Raw genomic sequence first — 25,538 nt, 5'->3', positions numbered from 1 at the left:
TATATACATATTTATATAGATATATATGTATATCCAGATATAACAAATATATAGCAAACTATAAAGCAAATATATAGCAAATATAAAAATCAAATAAAAGTAAAAATATATAACAAATTAAACACCTTTGAGTGGAATTGATTAGCATGACAAAACGCTAACACCGTGTGTGTTTCCACAGGTGATAGACTGTGTTTGTCTCAGGGCACTGTAAATGTAAATTGCCCCAGCCCTGTCCCGTGACTGTGCTAAGCCACAGCCTGGCACATCACAGGATGCCATCAACTGGAAGAAAGCAAACATGACCTTTGCAGGTAAGAGCCTTTCACTGACAGATCTCTTCCCTGGCTCTTGCTTTCATGCCATGATTACCTGATATCTCGTGGGCTTGTTATAAGCATTCTTCCCAGAAAAATTTTCTGTATTTCGAGTGCTAGAGTGAAAACGAACTTTCTGAAATTATAAATCATGATATAATTAAATCAGCGATAATGTCTCATACCCAGACAGCCCCAAACTAAACAGAGCTTTATAAAAACAGTAGGAAATGCTTCAATGTATGAGTAGAATAAAAGCCAGCACATTCAGGTCTAAAAAAGTAAACTTTTGAAAGAGAGAAAATGGTCAAAACACAAATTACTGAAAAAGGTTGGATTCTAAATTGTGTAGACAGAAATGGTTTTCTCACACAAGTTTTAAACAAGAAGGTATTGAGAGGCATAAAATACTTTAATTTAAAAAGATTGGTGATTATAAATTTGAACCGTTTAAGAAAGGAAGAAAAATGAATATTTATGTTTAAAAAGAGTAAGTCGATGTAAAAAAACAAATTCTGAAACAGAATTTATTTTGACTCATCCTTTTAAAACAACAGTAATATTTGCTAATTTTAACTCATCAAAAATACGCTTTTTTTTAATAGACCAGTATTTTTCACCAGAGGAGAACACGGCTACTAATTTTGTACTCTAGAAGCTTCCAAGGACACTTTTCTGAATGTTTTTAAGAGGTATCTTTGACTCTGTTATTGACCTCTGAACGTTTTTGCTCAAGTGCTAATGAAAACAAAAAATCACTTATTCAAAGAAATTAATTCATATCATATACCCAAAGGAGCCAATACATATCATAGGCCTCTGTACCTATATGCAAGTGTATGTACAGGGAAAGCCCTAGTTAAGGGTTTTTTCTTTATTGACTGTACCAGAAAACAGACTAAATGTCTGAAGTAATAATTTAATCTTTTTTAAATGTCTTACTTGGGTGTGCCATGGTCGTACAGAGACTGTTTTTAACATGATCTCTGAACAGAATTAACAGGCAAACAGGAAATGACTGATACTCTTAATTGTTTTTGGCAAAGCCATGAAAACTATGAATTTTGCATGAGTTCCATGAAAAAGAGTGAGCCAGGCACTTTCACTCATGTGGTTTGGAGAAGGAAGGGCTCAGAGAAAACTTTATTTCTTTGGTTTATGGTCTGCAGCAGAAATTAAATTTCAAACAAAGCAAGCTTGGTGTGGTTAGATTCAAATAACATTTTAAAAATATTATCTTTTTTAATCATTATTTGAGATAGTTAAAGGATAAAATTTCTTTTATTTCAAGACTTGGCTGTTCTAGTGAGTCTTTAAGTAAGCAGCAGTAGGTATAATGAATTTATATATAGAGTAAAATATCCCCAAATGCTTGGCTCTCTTGGCACTGCTCACCATGTTGAGTAGTTAAATTATTTGATAACATTGGAGGAGACCCCAGGGATATAGTTCAGTTTAGGCTCTGGCAGAGACTGAATGAACAACAGACCTGAACAGTTCTCTCAGATTCATGGGAGTGTGATCTCATCCAAGGCTGTGGGCTTTGCCTGGAGCTGGATAGCTCACCATGAGTTGCTGTATTGCTCAGCTGCTGGTTTCTTCAAGAAGACCCAAGAGATCCAGATAAAGCCCAAAAGCAGTCTGAATGTTACAAAATCACATGCTGCAAAGTCTCCTCCAACCTTCCTTTCCTTTCTGTCAGTCTCTTGTTAGACCTCTTTCCTTCTGTAAGGTTAAAACTGGGGCTTGGCTGCCTTCATCTCAGCTGGAGATGTCACACACTTCTTCCCTCTCCTGTGCAGTGCCACACAACTGGGGTTTTAAAGCCTGGATGGATGAGTCTGAGAGCAGGCTGAGGAAATAGCAGCATGCCCTGGAGAGGCTGTCCAGCGTGCCAAGGAGTCACACTGGCCTCTCACATGCACTGACTGTAAGAAATGAGAGACAACACATTTCAGAGGGCTTTTCTTTTTCACCAGAAATGGGTTCCTTGTGTTGGTCTCTTGTTTCAAACAAAGCATGAAATGAGAAAATTAAAAAAAGGCCAGGACATTTTTAAGCAAAGCTGCCTCCTCGCATCTTTGGATCAGCTGAATGTGATGCCAGAAGCCAAGCTGCTGTGGGTAAGTTCCTGTGAAAGTTTGGGGCATTTTCTTCTCCAATGCAAGTGGACTTGTCTTGTGAGTGGGATTGTGTTTGTTATATATTTATGTGCTAGGAATGCTTCATCCCAGTGACACTCTGCACTGTGTTGCAGATAGCAATTTCCATGGGCAACATAATTTTCTCTAATTTCTCTGGCATTTTCCCATGGGGGAGCAAAGTTAACCTGTGGGTAAGGGTCTGGTTGCTAAACATATTCTTGCATCTCTCTTGGTTTGACAATGCAGACACTCACTAGTGCTGAGGAAAGCGTGCTGCTGTGTAGCCAGTATTTCCAAAGCAAATTTCTCTTTCAGATGACCAAAGGGGCAATGGCTGAGGCAGGATCTACCCATTAGTGGCTACACATCACTAGGCAGATATAAGTAGAGAGGTTGTTAATTATAGCTTTAGGTTATTTAGGAGGTGTTATTAAGCCCTGCTTGGAAACTTTTTCTGAAATGTGGAATGGCAGTAAAGGTCGTAATGATGGTTAAGTTAATTTGGAAATCAGTTAAAGGAAAATGGATGTTTTGAAGTGCTATGAAGGTCTGAAAGGTAGATGAGGAGCCAAACAAGCTGAGATCCTATCTGTGCCTATGCTTCTGCCCTCGGTCTTTAACCTTGCTTATTTGGCCTTAGGAAACTCCCTTATAGAAGTGCCTGCTTTTATAGAAGTTGCTTTTTCCCTGGTGTCCAGATAGTGCTTAATATAATGAGGCCACGAGTCTGGGAGGATCCTCTAGGTGCAATGTCATACAACTAATACATAATGATGAGCCTGTGCTGTCCCTGATCTACCTGTGTACAATGTAACCACTCCAGAAGGTCCCTGACTGAATCCTTTCTACAAGGTGAAAAGTGAAGATGCAACATACCCGTTGTTTGGAATTCAGCATCCCCATCTCAAGATCATTTTCACAGTTTTTGGCCTTAGATTTGCAGAGTTTTATGAGGCACATTTTTATTCTCAGTATGAGATAATAAAATGATTTAGGGCTTGGCACTAGATTAAAAGGAGCAGGTAAAGTCCTTCCTTCGTCGAAGTAGGATAGCCAGAGCTTAGCACGTGCAAACTTCCACTCCACATCTGCATCCTCCTTGGGAAGGGAAGAGAGAAAAAAACCACAGCACCCAAATGCATAATTAGTAAATAGGAAAAAAATTAGCTATGACAAGAACAAACATACTGGTAGAATTTATGAGAATCACATTTCTGTTTGCCAAACCAAGACCTCTGCACACAACCTGTCTTGGCAAGCTTCTCTGTGGTGATCTCAAAATAAGGAAATTTTGAATAAAACAATGTATAAACAGAGAGTATAAGTTCTCCAGGTAATAGGCTATTTCCTTGGATATCAAGGGCTGTCTTTCAGTAACAATCTGGTGCTCTATGCTGATAAATGAAGGTGTCAGAATATTTAGTCATGGAAAGCAGAAGAAATTTCTATGTGCACAACAACAACAAAAGATTGCCTCTAATTAACTGCAATGCTATCTAACTGCCAGCTGTTATCACTGCATCAGCCATGAATTCCCCATAGAAAAGGCTCGGTCACTGATTTCCTCTATCATTAGTTGATTTCCTCATGAATCCTGTTTGCATTTGTCATCATAAATCCCTAGATCAATACACCTTAATTTCCTTACTATTCAATGCAGTGGATGGAGGTGGAGAAAAAGTCCCTCAGTCTGTGAAACTCCTTAATGAACTGGCAAGGCAGGCCAGGATCACTTCCAAGTACAAGGGCAAGGTTAGCACATAGTTTATGGATCTGCTTGGCATTTATATAGGAGGATGGTCAGGACCATGTATCAGGACCATCTATCAGACAAAAGAAAGGATGAGATACAGCTGCTCTACAGCTGTTTTCATTGTGGCTTTTATGGAGGCCAGCAGCATCAATAGAAGCATGAGTCTGCCAACACCTCATACTCATGTACATCTGTGCTTTGCTGAAATTAATAATCTCTGGTGACTCCGTACCTCTGAAAACCAGTCAAAAGCTGGCATAACACAACTGAGATTAATTCTGTCACAGTTACAGCAAAACGTCTTTGCCAGTGGAGCAGCATTCACTTCTGCCATTTGGTCTTCTCATTGTTTGGTGTTGCACCTCACAGAAGCATTAAGCTGAATTACAGTAGAAATAACTTGTGAACAGTTTTATTGCTTTTCTGTTAAGCAGTTACAGAGATACTGATGGAAGTAGTTCTGGTTTCTGTCTGGAAAAAGGATTTTTTCTTTCTATAAATGTAAAGTTGGTAGGAAGCACTAATACTAGAGGCATAAACAGAAGAAAAACAGAAGTAGCTGAAAAGAGGTGTTCAATGGAAAGCATGAGAATATGGTCTTGTCACTCCAGCTAACAGTAAAGCATGTCCCCACTGACCGTAATGGAATTTAATCGCAAAGTAATGACCATCCTCTGTTGTTACTGACATTGCTGTCATCAGATAAACACATTAGCAAAAGGGACTTTCTCTGCAGTCAGTAAAATGACTCTGTCTTTAATCTCCTTGCTATTGCAGATTAAAAGGAACTAGTATGAGATTTATGAGTTTTTCCCAGTCCTCAATTAGGAAGGTCTGATCCAAATAACTCACACTTGTTTTGCTTGCTGTTAGTTACAAATAATCATCAACAAAGTTTTGAATATTTCCATGCAATCAACAAGGATGATAAAGCATTTTTCCAGGAAAATGTTCATCACAAAGTTTAGATTAGAAAGTTAATATAGGCCACCTATTTAGGTATTTTTAGATATTTTCTTTGGAAACTTTCAAGAGCACCTCTACCTACTACAATAAACTAGAAAATGCAGTAAGAGGCTGAAGTCCTTTCAGAAGTAAATCTTGGTTCAGTAGAAGAGAATTTGGGAAGATGCCTGATCTTAAGTGATCAGAAACCTTTGGGGAAATGAGTGCGTTCTGCATGCAGGAAAGCTTCTGGGGCAAAGGAGATATGTGAGGTCTCTCTGACATTTTTACTTAGTTACAGCATGCACAAAATAGAGTTATATTTGCACTACAGTAAGTGGATGAATCAGACATTACAGTGAGAAAATATTTTCAGCTCTGGCCTTTTATAGTGTCAGTTTCTGAGGTCAGATTAGAACAAATAATTAATACAAGCCTAACTACAGAAACTTGACATTTAGCAAATCAGGAGAAAGAGGTGACATTATCCAAATAATTTTTTCCTGCCTTTATTTACATTACCAGGGAGTTGTTTATGTCCAAAGCATTTGGCAAATCCAGTCTGTGAATAGCAGCACTACTGAACAAGGTTGGGTAAACCTTGCAAAGGCCTTTCTGCAGAAAGTTATTTATAATCCTTGAGGGCTGTGTTCATATCCTTTAGAAGTTGCTTATTGTGACTGTTCATGTAGTTCTGTTTTGCAGACCTAAATGTTCCTCAAAAAATCTACATCAAGGTTGTGTATCTGGTATTTGGAAAATATGAAATTTTTAAATATGCATATATGAGTTTCAGACCTAGATGGGCTTAGGTGTTTAAGTAGTAGAGAACAGGGCAAAAATCCAGATGAAATATTACTCGATCTGTTATAAGCAAACAATGGAGCTAAGGTAACACACATGGATAAATTATCATAATCTGCACAGGGAGTAAAAGTACCACAAATGGCTTTCATTAAACACATGTAAAGGAAATTGGATTTACTCACACATGGTCATTAAAAACAAGGAAGCTGAAGTTATTCTAGAAATTATTCATTTTAATTATTAATTCAACTGTAATTTGAGGACAGACACAGCCTTTACTCTTCCACAGGGTAAGATCTGTGTTTCAACACCACTCTAATCTTACATATAGAATAAGCTACTGTTTCCTTGGTTTTTTAACATTTTCATTATCAGTGATAATTAAGTGTATTGAGTTTGTAATCTAATTTCTGATCTTACCTCAATTTCCTGATAGGAGTTGTTGATCATGGCTATTAGCATATTAAGCAGCACCACCACCATAGTCACGTTATATACTCCATAGAGTACGTATCCAATATTCTCAATGAATTTATGATCATACTTCAGCACCACAGATATCACTTCAGATAAGCCAAATATTGACCAGAATAAGGTTTTAAAACTTTCTTCTACCCTAAAAAAAAAAAGCAGACAATCACTTTATAGAGTTGACACCAGATTAGCCAGGACGAATGCTAATAAAAGTAGCAATCCAACAATATAAATATGATGCCTTGTCATAGTCATTGTAAGCCATTATCCATCACCCAGGGATGTCCCAAATCATATTTCCTGATTTGATAAAGAAATATGAATTTTGATTAATACTATAAAGTCACAGTCTCCCCTTATTTGCTCCATCTGTTCTTTTCAGGTGTATTATTGTCGCTTGGATTTTGTGTCCCTCTTAAGGACAACTCCTCCATGGGCAACTTGCCATTTGAAACTGTTCGTGCAGGGCTTTTTACTTCTACTCACTCACCCTTTTCTCATCCAGAGAAGACAGGCAGAGATTATCTGGGAAAGCGAAGGAGAAACTTAGTTTGACCTTTCTATATGTGGTTTCTAGGGCACAAGAAAGTATTACTTTTTACCCAGAAGTGATTGAAAAGTTCTGATTTGTGGCATTAATAGAAAGAACATACAGTGCAAATATAGCCAGCCCATAGTCTGATTTTCTTCACATCCTGCTTTGAGACTAAAAGCAAATCAAGCATTTCAGCATTTGTAGCAAAAATTTGAAATTAAAGAGTGGAAGAAAATGTTGCAGAAAGACATTTAAATTCGATTGTTACCCTTGCTTAAAAGTAGGGAGGAACCAAAGGAAAATGAAAAGGTCGAAATATAGGGGAAAAAAAAAGAGGGGAATAAACCAAGGGCAAAGAGAAGTGGGGCTGAGAGGAGACAGCTGGACTGAGAGGTCAAATGGAGAGTTTCATGAGGGGAGTCAAAGCCGTGACAGGCAGAAGGGGAGCAGCCTCAGCTGAAAAGGAAGGAAGGAAGGAGGAGGAGGGATGCTGGTACATTTTGGAAGCAGTTTGCTTTATTTTTAATTTAGAAACAATATTGGTTTCACTGAATAATCCTTAGCATGTCAACGGTTAATTACCTCCCCTCTCCTCCTGCCTGCCAGGAGGTAAATGGCTTCTAAGAAAACAATGCCACTGACAAACTCTTTTGAGGATAAGTTTTTTTAGTAGCAGACTAATCCTGCTAAATCTATTTATAAAAACAGATTATAGACACAAACTGCAACATATCCTAAGGGAACAATAAGCTTACATCAACTCCAGTATCATTTACACCACGCATCAAAGCAAGGGAAATTAATTTCAACCCTTTGGAAGGATAGTGCAGAGCACTGGGCAATTTATTTCTGCCACAGAAAACTGGTATTTATCTCCCATCATAATGTATGGCATTCCATATTCCATTTACAAGTAGTAGTAAGACTGCAGTAAATATTTAGACATCATTTTCAGACAGTATAACTTGCGTGGATTTGTGGGGAGTAACCCTGAGCAGTGTTTCGAATAGATGCTGCACAACTTCATTTGAAACGTGACTTTCTCCTCAGGCTCCATGATGCTCAGAGTCACTGACAACATGTTCACTCCCCCTTGCTGATTGCATGAGGCAGGGACACCATGCAAAGATACACCTGTGGGATGAGCTACAGCTGCACTGCGAACACCATCACTTTCCCACCTTCTGGACATTTCCTCTCCCGTGACACCCTGCTCTTGTCTCCTGCCCTCTTCTGCAGCAAAGGGCAGCTGGCATTAATGTGCCAGACACCCTCCACTTTTAAGATGGCAACCTGGCCAGTGCTTATTCTATAAATTTTTTACTTTCCAGTTAAAGAACACATACACCAACAAGAATTTCTGGTTTTTAAACCTGCCACCCCACTCTCTTATCAAGCTAATAAAAACCATATCCTCCAGCCTTGATCCCAGCTGCATCCTGCTGTTAACCTTCCTTTTTTAATTTAGAAAGGTTCCCTTAGTTTTCCACCCTGCTGGCAGATTTTAATACAACGTGTCAACTCTGCTCCTTTTCCACAGCTTAAGCATTAACTTTTGTACTGGAGTGGTGCCAGATTCTCCTTGAAAAGTTAATAAAGGACTGTGAGTGGCCCTGGCCACCCTGAGAACCACAGAGGAGGCAGGCAAGGGACAGGGCTTCACTGCAAATGTCCATAGTCGTCATTCTCAGAGTTAGGTGAAGGACCGGTGCCCACGGTGGAGGGACTAGGAAGGTGGTGTGAGAGGTGGGCCTGATCTGTAGCACCCCAAAACGGTGCTTAGCAATGCCTCCAGGCGGACACAGGTGTCCATCTTGTAGAGGTAGCATTTCTAAGAAGACCTTGTACTAGTTCAGCCCTACCCTCCAAAAAGGCTGGACGGTTCTTCCCCTCTCCCTTTTCAATTAATGCCAAGTTGCACGAGATTTGGCACAGGTTACAGTGAACATCAGTTGTTTTTTTGAGAGCATCTCACTATGAGATGAGGAAGTTTGGAGCCAAGTTCTCAGAGATTCCAAGGAGTCAATGTGTCTCGTTGTTGCCAGCTGAGCAATTTACCCCCTTCCCGCAAGGTCAGCGGGTGCTTTATATTTCTCAAAGGCAGACAAATGAAGGGATAGAGGAAGTCAGGAGTCCTGCCCAGTCTGACAGCTCCTGGCTGCAGAGGAATCTGGCACTGGCAGATTGACTGATGCTCATGGAGATGGGCACACTACACTCTCTTCTCTGGTAGAGCCGGCTGTTGCAGTGGGAAAAGAGCAGAAAGACTTTGTTTGTTTGTTTCAATACACATAATCCTGTGAAAGTTAAGCAAAGATTTTTCATCAAGGAAGAAAACAGACCGTAGGCAACCATGCAGTTGCAGATTTTCCTCGCTTTTGTAAACAGCAGTGTACTGTTCATCAAAAAAGATCACAGCGAGGCTATGATTTCGTGTCAGTCTTGCATCCTCCTCTCTAAGAAAGCTCAAGGCATCCTTTCAGACTGAGTTATTTCCTGAAATTGATTGGTTGAGGTTTAACACTGCCAAAAAAAGCAATGCAGTCAATATTATCTACAAAAATATCACATTTTGAGAAAGCAAAATGAGAAAAAAAAAGTCTTCAAGCCTCAAAGTAACATTGGCATTGAACAGTGAGTCAGATCTCCTTTTGGGTTTGTAGCCTTCAGCCTGATTTGGGATGCGGAATGCAAGACGAATGCAATCAGTCTTGCCTCCATTTCGATTTTGTTTGCAAAGCATGTTCTTAATTACAGGCTGTTTCAAGAGCTGTGTTCTGTACACAGCATACAATAAACAGATAAACAGAGCTGGGGTTGGTTGCAGCACTTGTGAAAATGGTCTAATTTTCAGCACTGAAGAACTTCAGAAAAATTTTGAAAGTATACCATGGTTAGCTAAGTAATCTCTGTATTTAACAGTGTGACGTAAAGTCCACTGTATTTTTATTTCCTCTGCATCAAGAACATTGAAATAGAAGAAAAGGCAGAAACTTTGCATGATAACTCGGTTCAGAGGTCCCTGGGTTGCTACATGCTTGCTCTGTAGATGACAACACAAGCAAAATGGAGCGCACGATTTCCAAAGTGCAATAGCAAGAGAAGGTGAAAGCTCAGTTACACCAAATATTCACAGATTATTGCCACTAGAACTAAGCAAGAATTCCCTCTGAGTGATATCTGGACAAATGTATACTCTTTTTTTTCTGCCTACATACTGTCCTGAGAAGCTACGGTTTTCTTAAATGTGTAACTCAAAGTTATTTCAGTGAGCAGCTCTTCATCTGGGAGGTTTCTCACTGAGGTTCTCCAGTGAGCTGTCAACTCAATGCCCTTTGAAACTGCCTAAAATCAATTAGAACACAAATCCAATGGGTCTTTTTCTGTCATGACTAGCCAAGTGATCTCTGAGATCAGGTCCCATAGTCAAATAGTCACATTTCTGAGTATAAAACTCACTTTCTGTAAAATTACACCCATCCTTATTAGATGCCTCTAGGAAATGCATTCACCGGAGTCACTGAAGTCACAGAATGGTTACGAAGACACCAAAGTAATCGGTATTTTTCTTTGCCCCAGTGAATTTTTCAAAACAGCTCAGTTACTTATTCAGCTCTAATACTGAAATTTTCCTTCTTTTCATGAATAAGTTAATGGCAGCAGGAGCCTGCCATGTTCAGCAAAGCCCACAGGCAGCTCACAACAAATAGAGAAGGAAATGTTGCTAGAGCTGGTAGCTGCCCATCTGCCCATATAACCTTGTCATTAGCTTATTAAAATTGTTTGAGACTATATACCTCAGGGTTTCTAGCTTTTTGAATGAGACGTCTGAGAAGGATTTTCAGGATGAATGTTAATCTATTCTCTCTGTTTCATATGATGAAAAGGCTCATTTTCACTGATCATCATTTGACACTGGTGTGTATTTAAATAATCAGAAGTGAGTCCTTTAAAATCTCTTCCAAATTCTTATAAGGAAAATCTGTGCTCATGGAAAATTTGCTTCATAACAACATGAAGTCTCTCCAGGATACGTAGCCACCAGCTGAATTTAAGGAGGAAGCACACTGCTTTTTGACAAGTCTCCTCCCAACCCAGACATCCCTAAGGCATTTAAGCAATCTTTACTCCAGTGAGCAGTCAACATTTTAGTTAATATTTGCTCATTATTTCCATCAAACGAGAGCAAATACTGGGAGATCCACTTAGGTAATGAGTGCTAATGAGAGAGTTACTATGTTATTGCATAAGAGACTGGAATTTGTCAGTGATGTGCTTTAGTAACATGTCTGGGGGATACCATAAGTGAGGGTCACTGTGCCACCATGCAGTCAATGACAATATCAACTCTACTTCTCATTAAGCCTTGTGCTACAAGGGCATCTTCTTCTCTTCAAATAAGAAGCAAGTCACATCCCATACACTCAATTTTCTTCTACCTTACCCGAGCACAGATAAAAGTAATTCTGTCTGGCCTCATAAATCTTTCCATTAAAACATATCCCAAGGTTTGAGGAGAGGTCTAGAAGGCGTATGTGGCTCAGTTAGAGAAAGCAAACATTATGCTACAAGGCACTTGTCACACAAGACGATTTTGTGTTAAAAGTGTACCCAGTGCATTTGGAAGGAACCAGCCATTCACAGGACAGAAATGATGCTGAAAAGGTCATTTCCCCTAGAGGAGCTACAAGCCCCCAGTTCACCATGTGACATGTTAGAGAAATGACACATCAAATGTCAGCTGCTGTCTGCTCTGCATCTGGCAAACACTGTGGGCTCTGGCATTAGAAGCATGGTGTGTTTGCTGGGAAGTCAGATCACAAAAAGGAGAAAATGTTATACCAACTTTCCTCTTCCTTCAGAGATGGGTGTATGGGAAGGAAAGTTCCCACAATGTTCCTAAGTCAAGTTGTGGCAGATTTATGAGCACACAGATATGACTGCCACAGTGCTATGCTGGTGTCACATGACAGTGCAAGGGAGAAGGCTTTCCTGGGGATGCATGGGACATGTCCCTCAGACACAGCAGGACACAGGATGTTGCCTCTTCTGAAAGTTCCTTCAAGACTTTACCTGTGCCCCTCAGAGATGGGGCTTGGGTTCCCAGGGTCCCAGAGAATCAAGGCTGTATTTTGTGCTACCACCAAAGGGTTGTAGGCTTTTCCTTTTCAAAAGCAGCTTCAGTCTGAACCTCATTCCAGAAGCTCTTGCCAACCTCTTTCTCTTCCCAACATCCCTCACAAGGTGGAGGCAGGGCATCCAGCATGGCCACCTCCAAAGGGCTGTGTGGCCACCCAGTGAGCACTGGCAGGTGGTTGTGACCCAAGCAGACGCACTGCCCTGCGTGGCCAGTAACGAGGCATAATGCTTTGTGCAGCTTTCACATGGCCTCTGCTGAAAAGTTCCAGCCAGGATTTAAAAAATTCGCAACCTAAGCATCCTGGTTTATTTTGCTTTTCTGAGCAGCATGACTATCAGCTGACTCCACTAGCACTTAATAACCACAGTTGCGCTCAGGTGGTATCCTAAAACAGACCTCACATAAGCAAAGTCCTCCTTTATTTTATATAAATTTTGGCTTCCAGTTTTAAGAACAATAACCTTAGGTCTAACGTCTTCTCCACTGCTTCTCTTGACTCATTAAACTGAGCATCTCATGAAACATTTTCTTGATCTGTCATTTTGATTTCCAGAAATAACAATTTCTGAACTACATGTCCCCCTACACTCAGGCCTTGGGAGGGCTGGAGGCTGTGGTACAAATTTCCCAGACAAAATCTGGATGTGACTTCACCACGCAGCTGGAGTAGAAACTATCTGAGCAGACTTTGCAGCAGCAATGAACCAGAATGGATTAAGCCCTGCAAAACCAGCCGCTTTTCCATAGGTACTCACGTTGTAAATGCAGGGTTGTATTTTGCACCAAGGTAGTAAGAATAAAGGTTGAACATTCCAATCATGAAGGCCAGGAACACCATGATGAAGATGACCATGAACTTGAAGATATCCTTCACAGTCCTCCCCAGAGAGATCTGCAGGGGGCCGAAGCTTTCGTTGGCTGGAAGAATGTAAGCAATGCGGGAGAAGCTGAGTACCACAGCTATTGCATACAGTCCTTCTGAAATGATCTGAGGATCCGAGGGAAGCCACTTGTTCCTGGCTAAAACAATACATGTACATTAGGTGTTAGTAACAAAAAGTGTTAAATTGAAGTTATAATGATAAATGGCCCCTTTTCAAGGCTGAATATTGGTTTTGGCCAGGAGTTAAATAAAAAAAATAAGGTTTGGAACAACTGGTCACTGAAGTCCTTAGTGTGCTGTACACATATGGGTCAGAAGAATTAGCAGTCTTTTTCACATGGTAAAGATAAGAAATGAGCAAGTCAATGGGATTTACCAAAGTCACACAGCAAATAAGTAGCACGGCTTTAAACAAATTTGATATTTTCTGTTTCCTAGCCGAATATCAACCTTGCTGTGCTTTTTCCACTGGAAGCCTTTGAGGTGGAGAACCAAAACAACAATGCAGTAGAGTTTGGCTATAGATTTGGATGTGTCAGTATTTGGAAAGAAAGCATGAGGGAGACTGAGATCTCTATCGCTACCTAATATCCCCTATTAGATAAGAAAGTTAGGACTTATTTGGATAAAGCAGATATAACTATCAAGTGTATAATCTTCATGTTATCTTTAAATTAAAACCAATTCTTACAGTCGAGTTACTCTAATGTTTTTGCTTCAAAAAGTTTCATGTTGATACCAGCTATTTATTTAATCTACTGAAATTTTGAACATTTGTATTGATATCATTTATAAGTGTCCTTGCATCAACTGAGCTTCTCGATGAAAAGATTGTGACTCCAAGCTAAAACATGTGACATTGTTAAGGACATAGCAGTAAACTTAGGCATTATTTGCAGTAATATGAACCAAAGGAAAAGCAGCAGATGGAAGAATTCACAGGATCTGCTTGTGACATTCTGTTCCAGACCATTTGCACTTTGTATCATGAACTCACTTAAAATGGGTCAGTGGAAAACCAGAGAGAGGAAAACCACAACATCATCTCAGAGGCCTCTTGCTTGCCTGGGCAGGGAGAGGGAAGGTTACCTTCAGAGGGGACACACAAAGGAAGACGCTGAGCCAGTGTGATCAGCTCAGTGAGCCTGTGGCTGTGCACACTAGTGTGGGGTCAGGGTACGTGTCACTGGTGCCATGTGGTGTATATCTACAGTGGATGAAGTCTACTGCCCCAGATCTTCCTCTCCAGCCCAAGCGTATTGCTAGAATAACTACCTTGCAACCCTAAGGAGCAAATGGCACTCCTTTGTGCCCAACTCTTTAGCTCTTGCAGTCCCTCTGTGAGCAAAAATCCCCATTGATTTTGCTGAGGGTTACATCTAAAGCTTGCAGAGGCATGCAATGAATCCAGTCCCCACGCTGGGGTGCAAAGCTCTATTCATTTGTGAATAGCAAAGAAAAACCATTTCAGCCATCAAAAATAATGTTGTCAAAGCTATTCTACTGCTGGTATTTCCAAATTTTAGTACTTACAGATGGTATAGGCTCTCCAAAAATAAAGTTTTTCTTGGAAAAGCAGCTGCTTATGGGTGTAATTGGCGTTTTCATTTCCATTAGACAGGTGTTTAGTGTAAGAGGTGCAGAGTGCACCAACAGTTAGAAACGCAGCTCCAGATCCTATGTCTGTTCACATATCTCACCCTTCTCACATTTGGAAAACCAAGCAGGTTCATTTAGCTGTAATTTAAATTATATTCTGCTCACTCCAGTTCCTGATTATTTGTTGCTCAAGCTATTTTGTCAGAATGTGATTGACCTGAATGTAGCCTCAGCACAAGATCAGAGACTGAATGAGGCTCAGATCTCAATTCCTTTCTGATTGTTTTGGAAGATGGCTGGAATGGGTAGATCTGAGAATGATTTGGCTTAGTTAAAATAAACCAAACCTACAGAAAAACAACAAAAAAAAGACAGCTGCTTTCAGCACTGCTACGTATTAGCCAAAAAGAATAGGAAGCATTAGATAGCAAAAAAGCATCTTACCATAAGTAAAGTAAGCAACTTCAGGGGGAAGGGTGACATTATTGAGGTCATCATCTTGAACGTACTGATCTACGTACTGTTGTGCTTCAGTTGCTTTGAGAAAAGCCATGAACCTCGCGGTGAATGATGCCACGAAGATGGACAGCATCCCAAAGTCCAGCAGGTTCCAGAGATGCACCACATATTCGCGTGGACCCTCTTCCCAGATCTCCTTGCACTCTGACCATATCATGCCTGTGGAGAGGCCAGAGCATGTTAAGCCAGCAAGCACAGAGGGTGCCTTTTAAATTCAGATAGACCCATTTCCTGGCTAAGATTAGCTTCTAAGACCAAAATAAATAACTCTTCAGCTAAACTGAATTTCTAGAGAAATGTTTATGTCATCTTTTCTTTAAAATTATTAAAAACTTTAAGATTATATGTCCTTTTGTACATATGAGGTAGAAAGTTCAAAATTCCACTGTATGAATCAATGGTGACGTAGATTGCTGATGATGTGAGATAAAGCATGGTTCAGAAATACTGAAGACGTTGGAAAATCCTACGTCCTACTTTTTCCTGAGCTATTTGGAAAAAGTGTAGATTCCATCTCTTGTTCTCAAAATCTCCTTGCTAAACTGTGCAATGAAGATGGTTTCACTTCTTCTGCTGATGTCTTCCTCCTTCCCAAAAATAGTGGGTGGGTCTGTTTTGACAATGGAAAAAGATCTCTTTGAGAGAAAATCTGATCCTGGAGTAAATCCAGTATGATCAGAGAAAAGGTAGGACAGAAGTTCTGCCTTTGCAGCACTTTTCATACGGTTTTATATATTCAATAACAATGAATTTCCATATATTAAAGTCTGACATACTGCTTTGAAAACCCTGTTTAGTCTGAATTTAAGATCTTTCTGACGATAGACTTAGAGATAAACCTAAATGCCAAACCTAGAAAATTCAAAAGCTTTGACATCCATGTTCTACGTGGGACTTCTGGGGAGTCTACGTGAATTCAATAGGCAAATTCACCAACTTGTGCAACTTTCAGTCACAGCAGGGCTCTAGGCCCAAAATTTTGCTTCTGAATAGCTAAAATAATGGAATATTTAACCCACTAATAAATATTTCCTGTGCTCTACCCAATCCTGTTTCCATAGTAGCAGTAAAATTAATGTTTAATCAAGCAGAAGCAGTGCCTGCCAATTTCCATGTGGCCTCCTGCAACCTTGTCCTTTTTGTGAACTCTTCTTCATCCTTTTTGCTGGAAGACCTTATGGCGTGGCACGTCAATGCATTTGCTCAGCTACTTCAGAGACTCCTGGAAGCACATGGTATCCCACGAGGCACAGTGGAAAGCTGGGTTATAGGGAAGGAAACAAGTCAGTGTGAACCTAGCCGGAGGCTGGAGGAATGAAAAACTGCTGCTGTCAGTCCTTGAGCACAGGGAAGTATTTGAGAGAAAAAGGAAAGCTAAGCTACTGATGCCACCCATGGCCAAGGCACCGCTAGCCTGTGAACTCCATAGCTCTGGAATCTCCAGGTAGATCCTTTGATCCATACCAAGATATAGGTTATGCCCCATATTGATCTGTCTTAGGAGAGAGTCTGAGGTCTACTGAGGGCTGAGCAGAGTCAGAGTGAGGGTAGGAGAAGACCTCCCAGCTCTTCTCATTGAGTCTGGAGGGACTTGACTGAGTAAAAGCAGGAACTTCATCCCAAGCTGTCATTCACCATGAATAGGATTTAATAATAAATAGCCTAAGGGAGAAGGTGGAAGAATTGGTTTCTCACGAACTGTCCTCGAGTGGGGATGAATTATTAAAGAAACATTTCTAGCTAAGAAAAAAAGTGTCCTAGAAGTGATAGATAAGAGACATTGCGCATGCATGTCATGTAAAGGTACTAAAGCACTTCAGGAAATGTCACAAGTGTGGTAACATTGCTGACCAGAGTACTTGTTCACTGACACCCGAAAATGTCTTTTCTGGTTTAAATATTAACTCTTCCATCCAAATTTATTTCTAATCTTGGTCACTTCATATACCTAAGTCACAGATTAATGAAGAAAGGAATATCTAAAATAGAGTAGGCTGACGAAAATTAGAATCACTCTGTGAAAGTATCACACTATTGGCCTCTAATTTACATAATTATTTTTGCCAACTGTGTGGCAGTCATTTTTTTATCCGTACATATGGAAAAATGACTATTCAGGACAAGTAGAAAAGTTACAGTAATTATTCAGTCAGGACTGCTGACTAATTGTGTATACATTGTGAGAGACTAATTCAAAGCTTCTCCTTAAGTAAAAATACTAAGAAGAGAAAACGCAGCTAAAATGCAGGGAATGGGATGTAAGATGGGATGTAAAAATAGAAATAAGGGAAGGCAACTAGAGTAGAGCAGATTTGCTGGGATGGAATTGAACTTCAATATGGTGCTTCTGAGACCCCCAATGGCTCTTGGAGTGGTCCTTTCCCTGAGCTTGATATACAGAGCGGTGGGATACGAGCAGCTTCTGCAGGCTTCTTGTGCCTAGTCTCCCACAGCAGAGATAATCAGAAGCTTCATCTTGAGAGGTATTTCTGGATTCAGCTGGGGATGGAGAGCCAAGCTACAGGCACAGCCCATTTGGAAGAAGAATGGAAGTGTGCAAGAAGTGCTATTAACCACCTGTGCACAAAAATGAATACTTTGTCAGCTTTTTATATCCACTGGCCTGGTGCATAAATCACCAGCAGCTGATGTTTCAGAGCTGCCTTTGAGCCTTCCTGGATCCACCAAAGGCTCTTGGATTAAGAGAGAGGGTTTTGCTCAGATTGCATCTACCCAGAGCTTAACTGCTACCTCAGCTGCTTTTGCAGTGGGGATTTTGTCTTTCTAAACAAAATCTCCCTTCTTCAAGTATGCAATTTTGTCCATATTGCTCATGAAGAAAATCTCAGCCTTCCTTGCTTGAAGGCAAGACATGGGAAGACCTGGCAGCAGGGCGAGAGGCGGCCAAGGCATAAAATGAGCTGAAATTGCCATGCCCCATGTGTGAAGGGGCAAGTTCTCTTTTCAGAGCATTGCAGTATTTCACTGCACTTACAGCCCTGGGATGCTCATTCGTAACAAAGAAGAGTGAGACCAAAAAGGTGCTCTCCCACGTTAAATGCTATCTGGTTGTTCTTGAGGATGTTACCAACTCTACCTGGATGATCCAACGATGCTCTGCAGCTATTTCAGAGGTGTGGGTTTATGGGAAGTAGAGCCTCTGATACGGATTTTTGGAGCAGGATGAAGTGTCTGCCTGGCTGAAAGTCATTGCCTCTGCTCAGTTTACTCCATTGCTCACCTGCATTAGAAATAATTGGGAGCAGAAGATGGCAATGGTATCTTTTTGCATAACTCCAGTCTGAAATTGTCCCACTGGTTGTTTTCTCTTAAAATATATACACATGGGCCAATTTTAATATCTCCAGAAATATTAATTGTGGGGAGTGCTATCACAGGTTGTGCTTGCTCATGGCCACATTATGCTATGCTAATGTAGCCCATTATCCTTGAATTCTGAACATGCATTATAATTTCATGGCTGACAGTCAGATAACTCAGACAGCCCATTTTCTCCCCCAAAAAAGAACCAAGATCAGGGACCTGTAAACTAATTACTAAAAAATGGTCTGCTGTGGTTGGAACAAGTAATGTGTCATCAGCATTCATCATTGCTGCCACAGTATGAAGCAGAAAAGAGAAAGAACAGAAACAGAAGGAAAGGATTTACAAGCTAAGAATGAATAAAATTACACTTTTTGATTGTACTACAAGTTGAAATGTAGGTAGCACACCTACACTGTTGAGTCTGAAGTGAGCAACTGCAGGTGTTGCCAAGTAGGATTAAATATAGCTGTGTATATTTAGTACACAATAATTAGATTTATTAAATCTCAACACATTCTTACTGTCTGCTTTTGCCTCTTTGGAAAAGTTTATCTTGGCAACTTTACCTGTGATATTTATCTATAACATATACTTTTATTTAATTATATTTCTACTTAGATATACATATTTACAATACCTATAAGGTTTTTGTGCCAAAAGGCTGGGCAGTCTGCCACCCTTAGTGCTTTTAAAGTCCTTAAAGTTCAGGGTCACATCTGGGGCTCAGCAAGTGCCCAAGCCCCCGTGCCAGCTGTATGCAGGCCATGTGCACCAGACTTTCACCTTAGTATTGCTGAAATATTATTCGAAGCTTTATGTAGGCAGACAGGTAAAATGGCCAGAGAAGACTGTCAGTGCTGATGTAGGCAGTCATTAAAAAATCTCATTATATTCAGAATTCCGTACAATGAATCACCTTTCTTCTTCCAGAAAAGTGAAAACCTTCACTTTAAATGAAGTGTTTTCTTCTTCTTCTCTTAGGAACTCACCAGGCAGACAGATACCTACTGCCCATAAGAAAAGCATACCTAGTCTAAAATCTAATCATCTTGTCCAAGGACTTTAATATCATTTTAAAAATATATCTTACAGACTTACTCTATCCAGTCTGGCATCTATTCGGTTTTTTTCTAGCCTAATATCCTGTGTGGGATTCTGATTATTGTGGGGACATGGAACAAAGAAATGGTGGTCAGGAAGTCATCAGATAAAGCAGCCCTATCCTATTTTTCAGGGGGATTTAATGCCACCAGTATTTATGGAACCATGGAATTATTGCTGCAAGAAAAGAATCAAAATCATGGTTATGAGTGAAAATAGATACAGAAGAGTTAGACAAAGATTCCGCAGAGCTGATAAGCCTTATTTCCCAATAAATTCTTCTGAGCTTGTTTGGATCAGTGGTTCAAGTTAGCTGACCTGCCAGGAATAAATAGTGCCTGTATGAAAATTAATACATCTGAATTTGCCTCCCTGCAAGTTTAACTTGTGCACATGACATACTTTTGCACTTGAAGGGTTCATCCACATGAATCCCTGCTTTATAGTTGTTGGATAACTTAATTTCTTTTAAAACATTTAGGTGCTGTGCTGTCCTCTCACAAGTAACATTTTCAGACTAGAAACTTCATAACATCCAACTCTTACATCAGCAGTTTTCATTACTACATCTCAGAAATGAAAATGTGGTTTTGCTTACCCAATACCCACTTCATGATCAGCAATTCGGTCCATGAGAACTGAGTTGTTTTGACTCTAAATATTTGTTTTGGATGGTCTGTGATGGTCTCATTGGGGAGATTTTTTACTCCTTCAAATCGATCTGAAGCATTCACTACTAACAGTCCAAGGAAGATTGTGAAAGAAACTGCATGTGCCACAAACTTCATGAAAGGACTCCGTAGAGTCCGTCCCAACTGCAACGAAACACACACAGGATATGAAAATTTTTTTCTATTATTCACCTTCTGGAAGTTTCTTTCCTATAAAAGTTTGAACCATTTGCCCAAGGTGGAAAAAATTCAGAAATGAATTCTAGATCATGAACTAAATGGGGTTTAGATTTGTTCAAGTTGTTCTTCACTATTGCTAGACATTATGCATTGCAGTCCAAATTATGCCCTTTGGATAATTTTCTGTGCATGGCAGTATATTATATTGCTCCTTTATACCCACGTATAATATCTAATTGTCCTGGCCATATGGTAAGTGGAAAATGAAGAGAAAGGACATTTATATGAGAGACATGTTTGTGTGTATATGTGTTATATGAATGTACCCATGTGTGTCTATATAAATCCTAATCCCACTTCTCATCCTTACATCATTGTTACATATTAGAATCTTTTTTTTAATGCTGAATTCTTGATTAATTAATGATGAGTAGGAAATTACCTTCTGTTTAAAGATTCTTTTCTAATGCTTTCAATATGCTTTGGTATGATAGTCTTCTCTCGTAATTACTACAAAGGCTGGAGATCCACTTCTCAGAACACAAGGATTTATTTCAATACATTAAGCCAAAACTCAGAGAAGCTGATCTTTCACTATAGCTAATATTTGTACCATTCTTCTGGAGAAACTTTTTTTGCTAATAATTTAAACATCACTCTCTTAATTTTACATTTTCTGTGATCTATGAAAATATTACTCCAGAAAGAGATTAGAGTAGAAGCATTTTTAGAAGTGCGAGGACTAATGCCTGTGATGTTGGACACAATAGACAGCAATGCAAGCGCTGTCCTGTTTGCGTCCTTTAAAAAACCCCCTTAAAACAAATGGGATAATTTTTTTTTGCAGTATATTACTCACATATAATCTTGCCTTGATGAAAAGGTATCCTCAAAATTTTCTTAATACCTACTGACTTGATCATAAAACTTCGTAAGAATTATGAAAAAGGGCTTAAAAAGGAAATTATCTGTTTTCTTACTATCTCCAATAGCAGCTATGTTCAAAGGAGGGCAGGTGTCTGGTTATTACAGGGCAGGAAATATTTTAAAAGCAGTGGTCTGTAGGTCTAGCAAAAATTTAAAGGAAGCCTTTTAATTCTGGTTCTTATTCCTTTTCTTTCCTCTGAATTTTTAAAATGTGAAATAAATATTTTATAAAGTCGACAGAATAGTTAATCCTATTGGAATGTATTGCATGTATCTAAATACCAGAAACACTTTCCAATAAAGAAAATGAAAAAAATCTGCTTTATTGTTGAGCCCCATATTAACATGCTTGCTTTTTTCCTGATGTCAATAAGGATGTGTTTAAACGGGTAGACATTGTGCTGGCTCAAAACTCAAGTTTACTTCATCTTCTCTAGGAATACTATAGCAGTTGTAGGAGTAAATAAAGTGTGTTAAAACCAAATCCAACACTTGCAGTGCTGGTTCACTGCTCTGCCACAAACCTTGGTGTAGTGCTAGTTCTCAACAGCTTTTTATGGCTGTTGTTGGGTAGGTATCCATTTTGTAGCAAAATTTATATTTCCGGTACAGAGCTGATGGGTTGATGGGATATGTTTGAACAATGTCCTATACAGTGATAATCACAGATATTTTCCTCACACGACCTATCTGAGAGAGATCAAAGAGCAAGAGCAAAGTATAACAACTATGGAGATCTTACCAACATAGTTTTAGGAAAGTGCATTCACAATTTGTATGAGACTCACCCTGCATTCACTAGAACAGAAAAATCACTTTCTATTGAATCATGAATTCTCTCCAAATAATTAGATCTTTTCTGCTGTCTATAGAAACTTAAAAAAAAGAGAGACCTGAGATTAAAGTAGCACAGCCTTGGCTATCAGATAAATAATCCCATGTACTACAGAACCAAATGAATTCTGTGGGTAATTTCACTTACTTCTCTACTGATTTAAAAAAGGTCTGCATTCAGTCAGTATTACACTGGTATTTTATCCTGTTTATTACTGTGGAAAGCTTACAATTTTTTCGTGAGCTGATGCTTTTCATATCTTCTCAGAAGTCTGATTTTTATTTAAGAGCTACAGGATGTGAAAGTGTTGACTAGAATATTCTGTAAAAAATTAATGAAGCATCAATTTCTCCAGCCAACCTAATGGTTTATGACAATAAGATACATTTTTCAAGCAACATGATACAGTAAAGTCAAGGTGTGTAACCACTTGAGTGTATCAATTTCTCAATTACTTTTTAAAATCAAAATATCATCTTTCATAAAACCAGACTTGCAGGGAAGTGCTTGGCTGTCACTGTTAAGACAGAAACACTGACAATGTGTGAATACAAAGGTTCATTCTTAAGAGAATATCTCATTTCATGACTTAACATCCTATCCATATTATAGGAAAATAATGAAGCATGTAGACATGTCTAAAGGAAAATATATAAAATGTGGTAGCGAAACAAAGTTTTCCAAATGCAAATTAATCTCTACTTTAAGAGACAGGAACAAATAAATATAGATATATCATAAAGAAAAAGAAACACATTACTATTCTTAGTACTATGCTTATAGCGGAAGCATGAAGAAAGAATATAACTGTAGAAATTCTATGTAGTTTAAAGGAGGAGGAAAATACTCAGAGTAAAAAGGTACAGGTACAGCTTTAGGTGAAGTGATCCATTAAAGTTCCAGTGCTTACACAGTGCTGAGTCTGTCCCAGTGGGATCTATGGGATCCTGAACATGAGGAAAAACTTTTTTACTGTGAGGGTGACAGAGCACTGGACCAGGCTGCCCAGAGAGGTTGTGGAGCCTCCTTCTCTGCAGACATTCAAAACCCGCCTGGACACGTTCCTGTGTGACCTGGTCTGGTGATCCTGCTCTGGCAGGGGTTGGACTGGGTGAGCTTTTGAGGTTCCTTCCAACTCCTGATATTCTGTGATTCTCTGATATGGTCCATAAATCCCCAGCATGACTACATAAAAGCCAGCAAACAACCCCGGCAACGAGAGCTGTGTATAAATGATCTCTGTTAGCATTATAATATTTGAAGGAGCACTTCAATGACACAGAGAAGAAAGAAGATTCTTCTTCAAGATCTGCAGAAAGTCTTGTTTGCTCTTGTCATTATATTTTTGGGCAGCTGACTGTGCCTTTTTTCCATTCTGTCTCTTATCTTCTTTTTTGATCATCAGTGAAATTAGTTTTGGACACCAATATACAAAGCAACAGTTCATTTCAGAGTCATGGCCTTCATGAGTTGGATGAGTCAACATTGATATTTCAGGATAGGACAGGCTTACACTCCTTGGGTCTTGTCAAGAGTTTGGCATCGAGGGGTGAATGAAAAACTGACAATAAAATTTGTTTTAATAAAGACAGCTCTGTGGAACTGAATGTAAAAGAAGACTGGAGAGTTCAGTTGCAAGCTCCAGTTAATAATATTTACTAAATTTTCAAAGCTGGTATTCGGTATGGTATCTTCTAGCTCCACAGAGCTTCATTAAAGAAAATTTTCTGTTAGGGAGTAAAGGCTTGAAAATATATTCCTTGCTAAGATATATCAGTGAAGAAATTATTCTATGATATTACTCTATTACATTGTGTAAAACTGCAGAATTTTACCAATATATCTTAAGAATGTGACACAAAATAGCATTGCCCAGGACAGTTACCATAAGCAGTATTCAACATTACAAAAATTTCCTTCATTTTTCTCACTGTCTTAGCCCAGAAATGAGTCCCTGACTCATGCCTGGGCATCCATGTGGTTTTTTTTTTTAAGTCAGGCCTGATTTGATTTAAGTTAAATATCTTAGCTTATTGTTACTATGGAAAATCTATTTCATTACCCAGTTGTGTAACTTAAAGATTGTTTCCATGACTTAAAACTAAACAAAACACTTGTAAAATTGATAAGGACAAAACTGTGATGCTCAAAGCGTCACACGCAAACATACTGTTAACATCACCGACCTTTCAGTGGGTACCCTGCCTATGCAAAATTGTCAGTAATAACACTATGAGGGGATACAAGGCTCGTGCATCAGCTCTCCTTGGAACTAGTGATGATGATTTTGGGTGAGGTACCAATTCACTAGAGAGAAAAGCCTTCGTTATTCAGTTATTTCTATCACAGATTCCAATCAAAAATCAAGACTACATTGTTCTGATCAATGGAAACTCATGCATTAAAAGGGAATTACTACCTGAAAGAACTTTGAATTTAACTTTACGATAGAAGGTTCTGTAGAGTTTTTCACAGTCTTTAGACTGGGGTGAAAGGAAAGAGACATTGACAAATGGGAATACACAGGTTTGGTATGATGATATTGATTGATGAAAAGTTAAGTCTCCTTGCAATTTTTTTTTATTTTTCATACACCTACCTCAAGAAATTGAAACCAATTAACTTTCTCAATCATTTTTTATTTCTCCTGTAAAAAGGATTTATTTTGATTTTTTTTACTTCAGTTTCTCCCCCTTAGTTTTTATGCTTTTCATTTAGATTCTCCACTTATTCCTAGTCTAAATGTTCTCCCCATCTATTGCTATATTCATATACAACCTCTATAATTCTGAGGATACACCACAAATGTTGCTGTTGACCGGTCCACCAAGTCCCAGCATATTCAACAGAGATGAAGGAAACTAAACAGCTTCATTAATCCCTGCTAGACTGAGGTCTGACATAATGAAATCAACGTGGTAATTCCACATGTGAGTTACCTCTACAACCTAACCAAAAACCACACGCAAAGCATCCTGGCTTTCACATATGCTCCTCTGTGTGAAACTCTGGAGTAATGTCCAGTGTTCATAAAAGCTTTGGGGTTTTGTGTTGATATAAACCCTGTGAAAATGAAGTTACATTCTCAATTAGTCTAAGAAAAAGTACTTTTCTTGAAATACTTTGTAGAACACCAAGCCTTAAACATGTTTTATTATCTCAGATGTTCTGGAAGACTGTTTTCAAAACATTCATCTGAATGCAACAAGATAAATCTTTTCAAATTATAGTCTTTCCTTAATACCCATCCATGGATCTATAATTTCTTGGGCTTGACAAATCTAAAAAGGATTCTTCACTAGCTTTTAAAGGAAATGGGAGAGGATGCTTTCCAGACTGAATAAATTACCAGTCCCAGGGGTTATTTTATCAAAATTAAGT

General features: G+C 39.1%; 1 protein-coding gene across 1 annotated transcript in view; it reads right to left on the bottom strand.

Moving 5' to 3' along the window:
• Window positions 1-372: 372 nt before the first annotated feature.
• The window catches only part of LOC104542887 (short transient receptor potential channel 7), a gene marked incomplete at both ends in the record, with an annotated part of 26,263 nt that continues 1,097 nt past the window's right edge, over window positions 373-25,538 (bottom strand). Inside the window, 6 exons of the mRNA XM_010187349.1 lie at window positions 373-453; window positions 3,338-3,559; window positions 6,387-6,582; window positions 12,871-13,135; window positions 15,042-15,275; window positions 20,143-20,359. Coding sequence (XP_010185651.1) covers window positions 373-453; window positions 3,338-3,559; window positions 6,387-6,582; window positions 12,871-13,135; window positions 15,042-15,275; window positions 20,143-20,359 — 1,215 coding nt within the window. The remainder of the gene's footprint in view (window positions 454-3,337; window positions 3,560-6,386; window positions 6,583-12,870; window positions 13,136-15,041; window positions 15,276-20,142; window positions 20,360-25,538) is intronic.

This window comes from Mesitornis unicolor, unplaced genomic scaffold, assembly GCF_000695765.1.
Source record: "Mesitornis unicolor isolate BGI_N332 unplaced genomic scaffold, ASM69576v1 scaffold15846, whole genome shotgun sequence".
Taxonomy (NCBI): Eukaryota; Metazoa; Chordata; class Aves; order Mesitornithiformes; family Mesitornithidae; genus Mesitornis; species Mesitornis unicolor.
The sequence above is the reverse complement of the archived record's forward strand: the minus strand, read 5'-3'. Positions and strand labels throughout refer to the sequence as shown.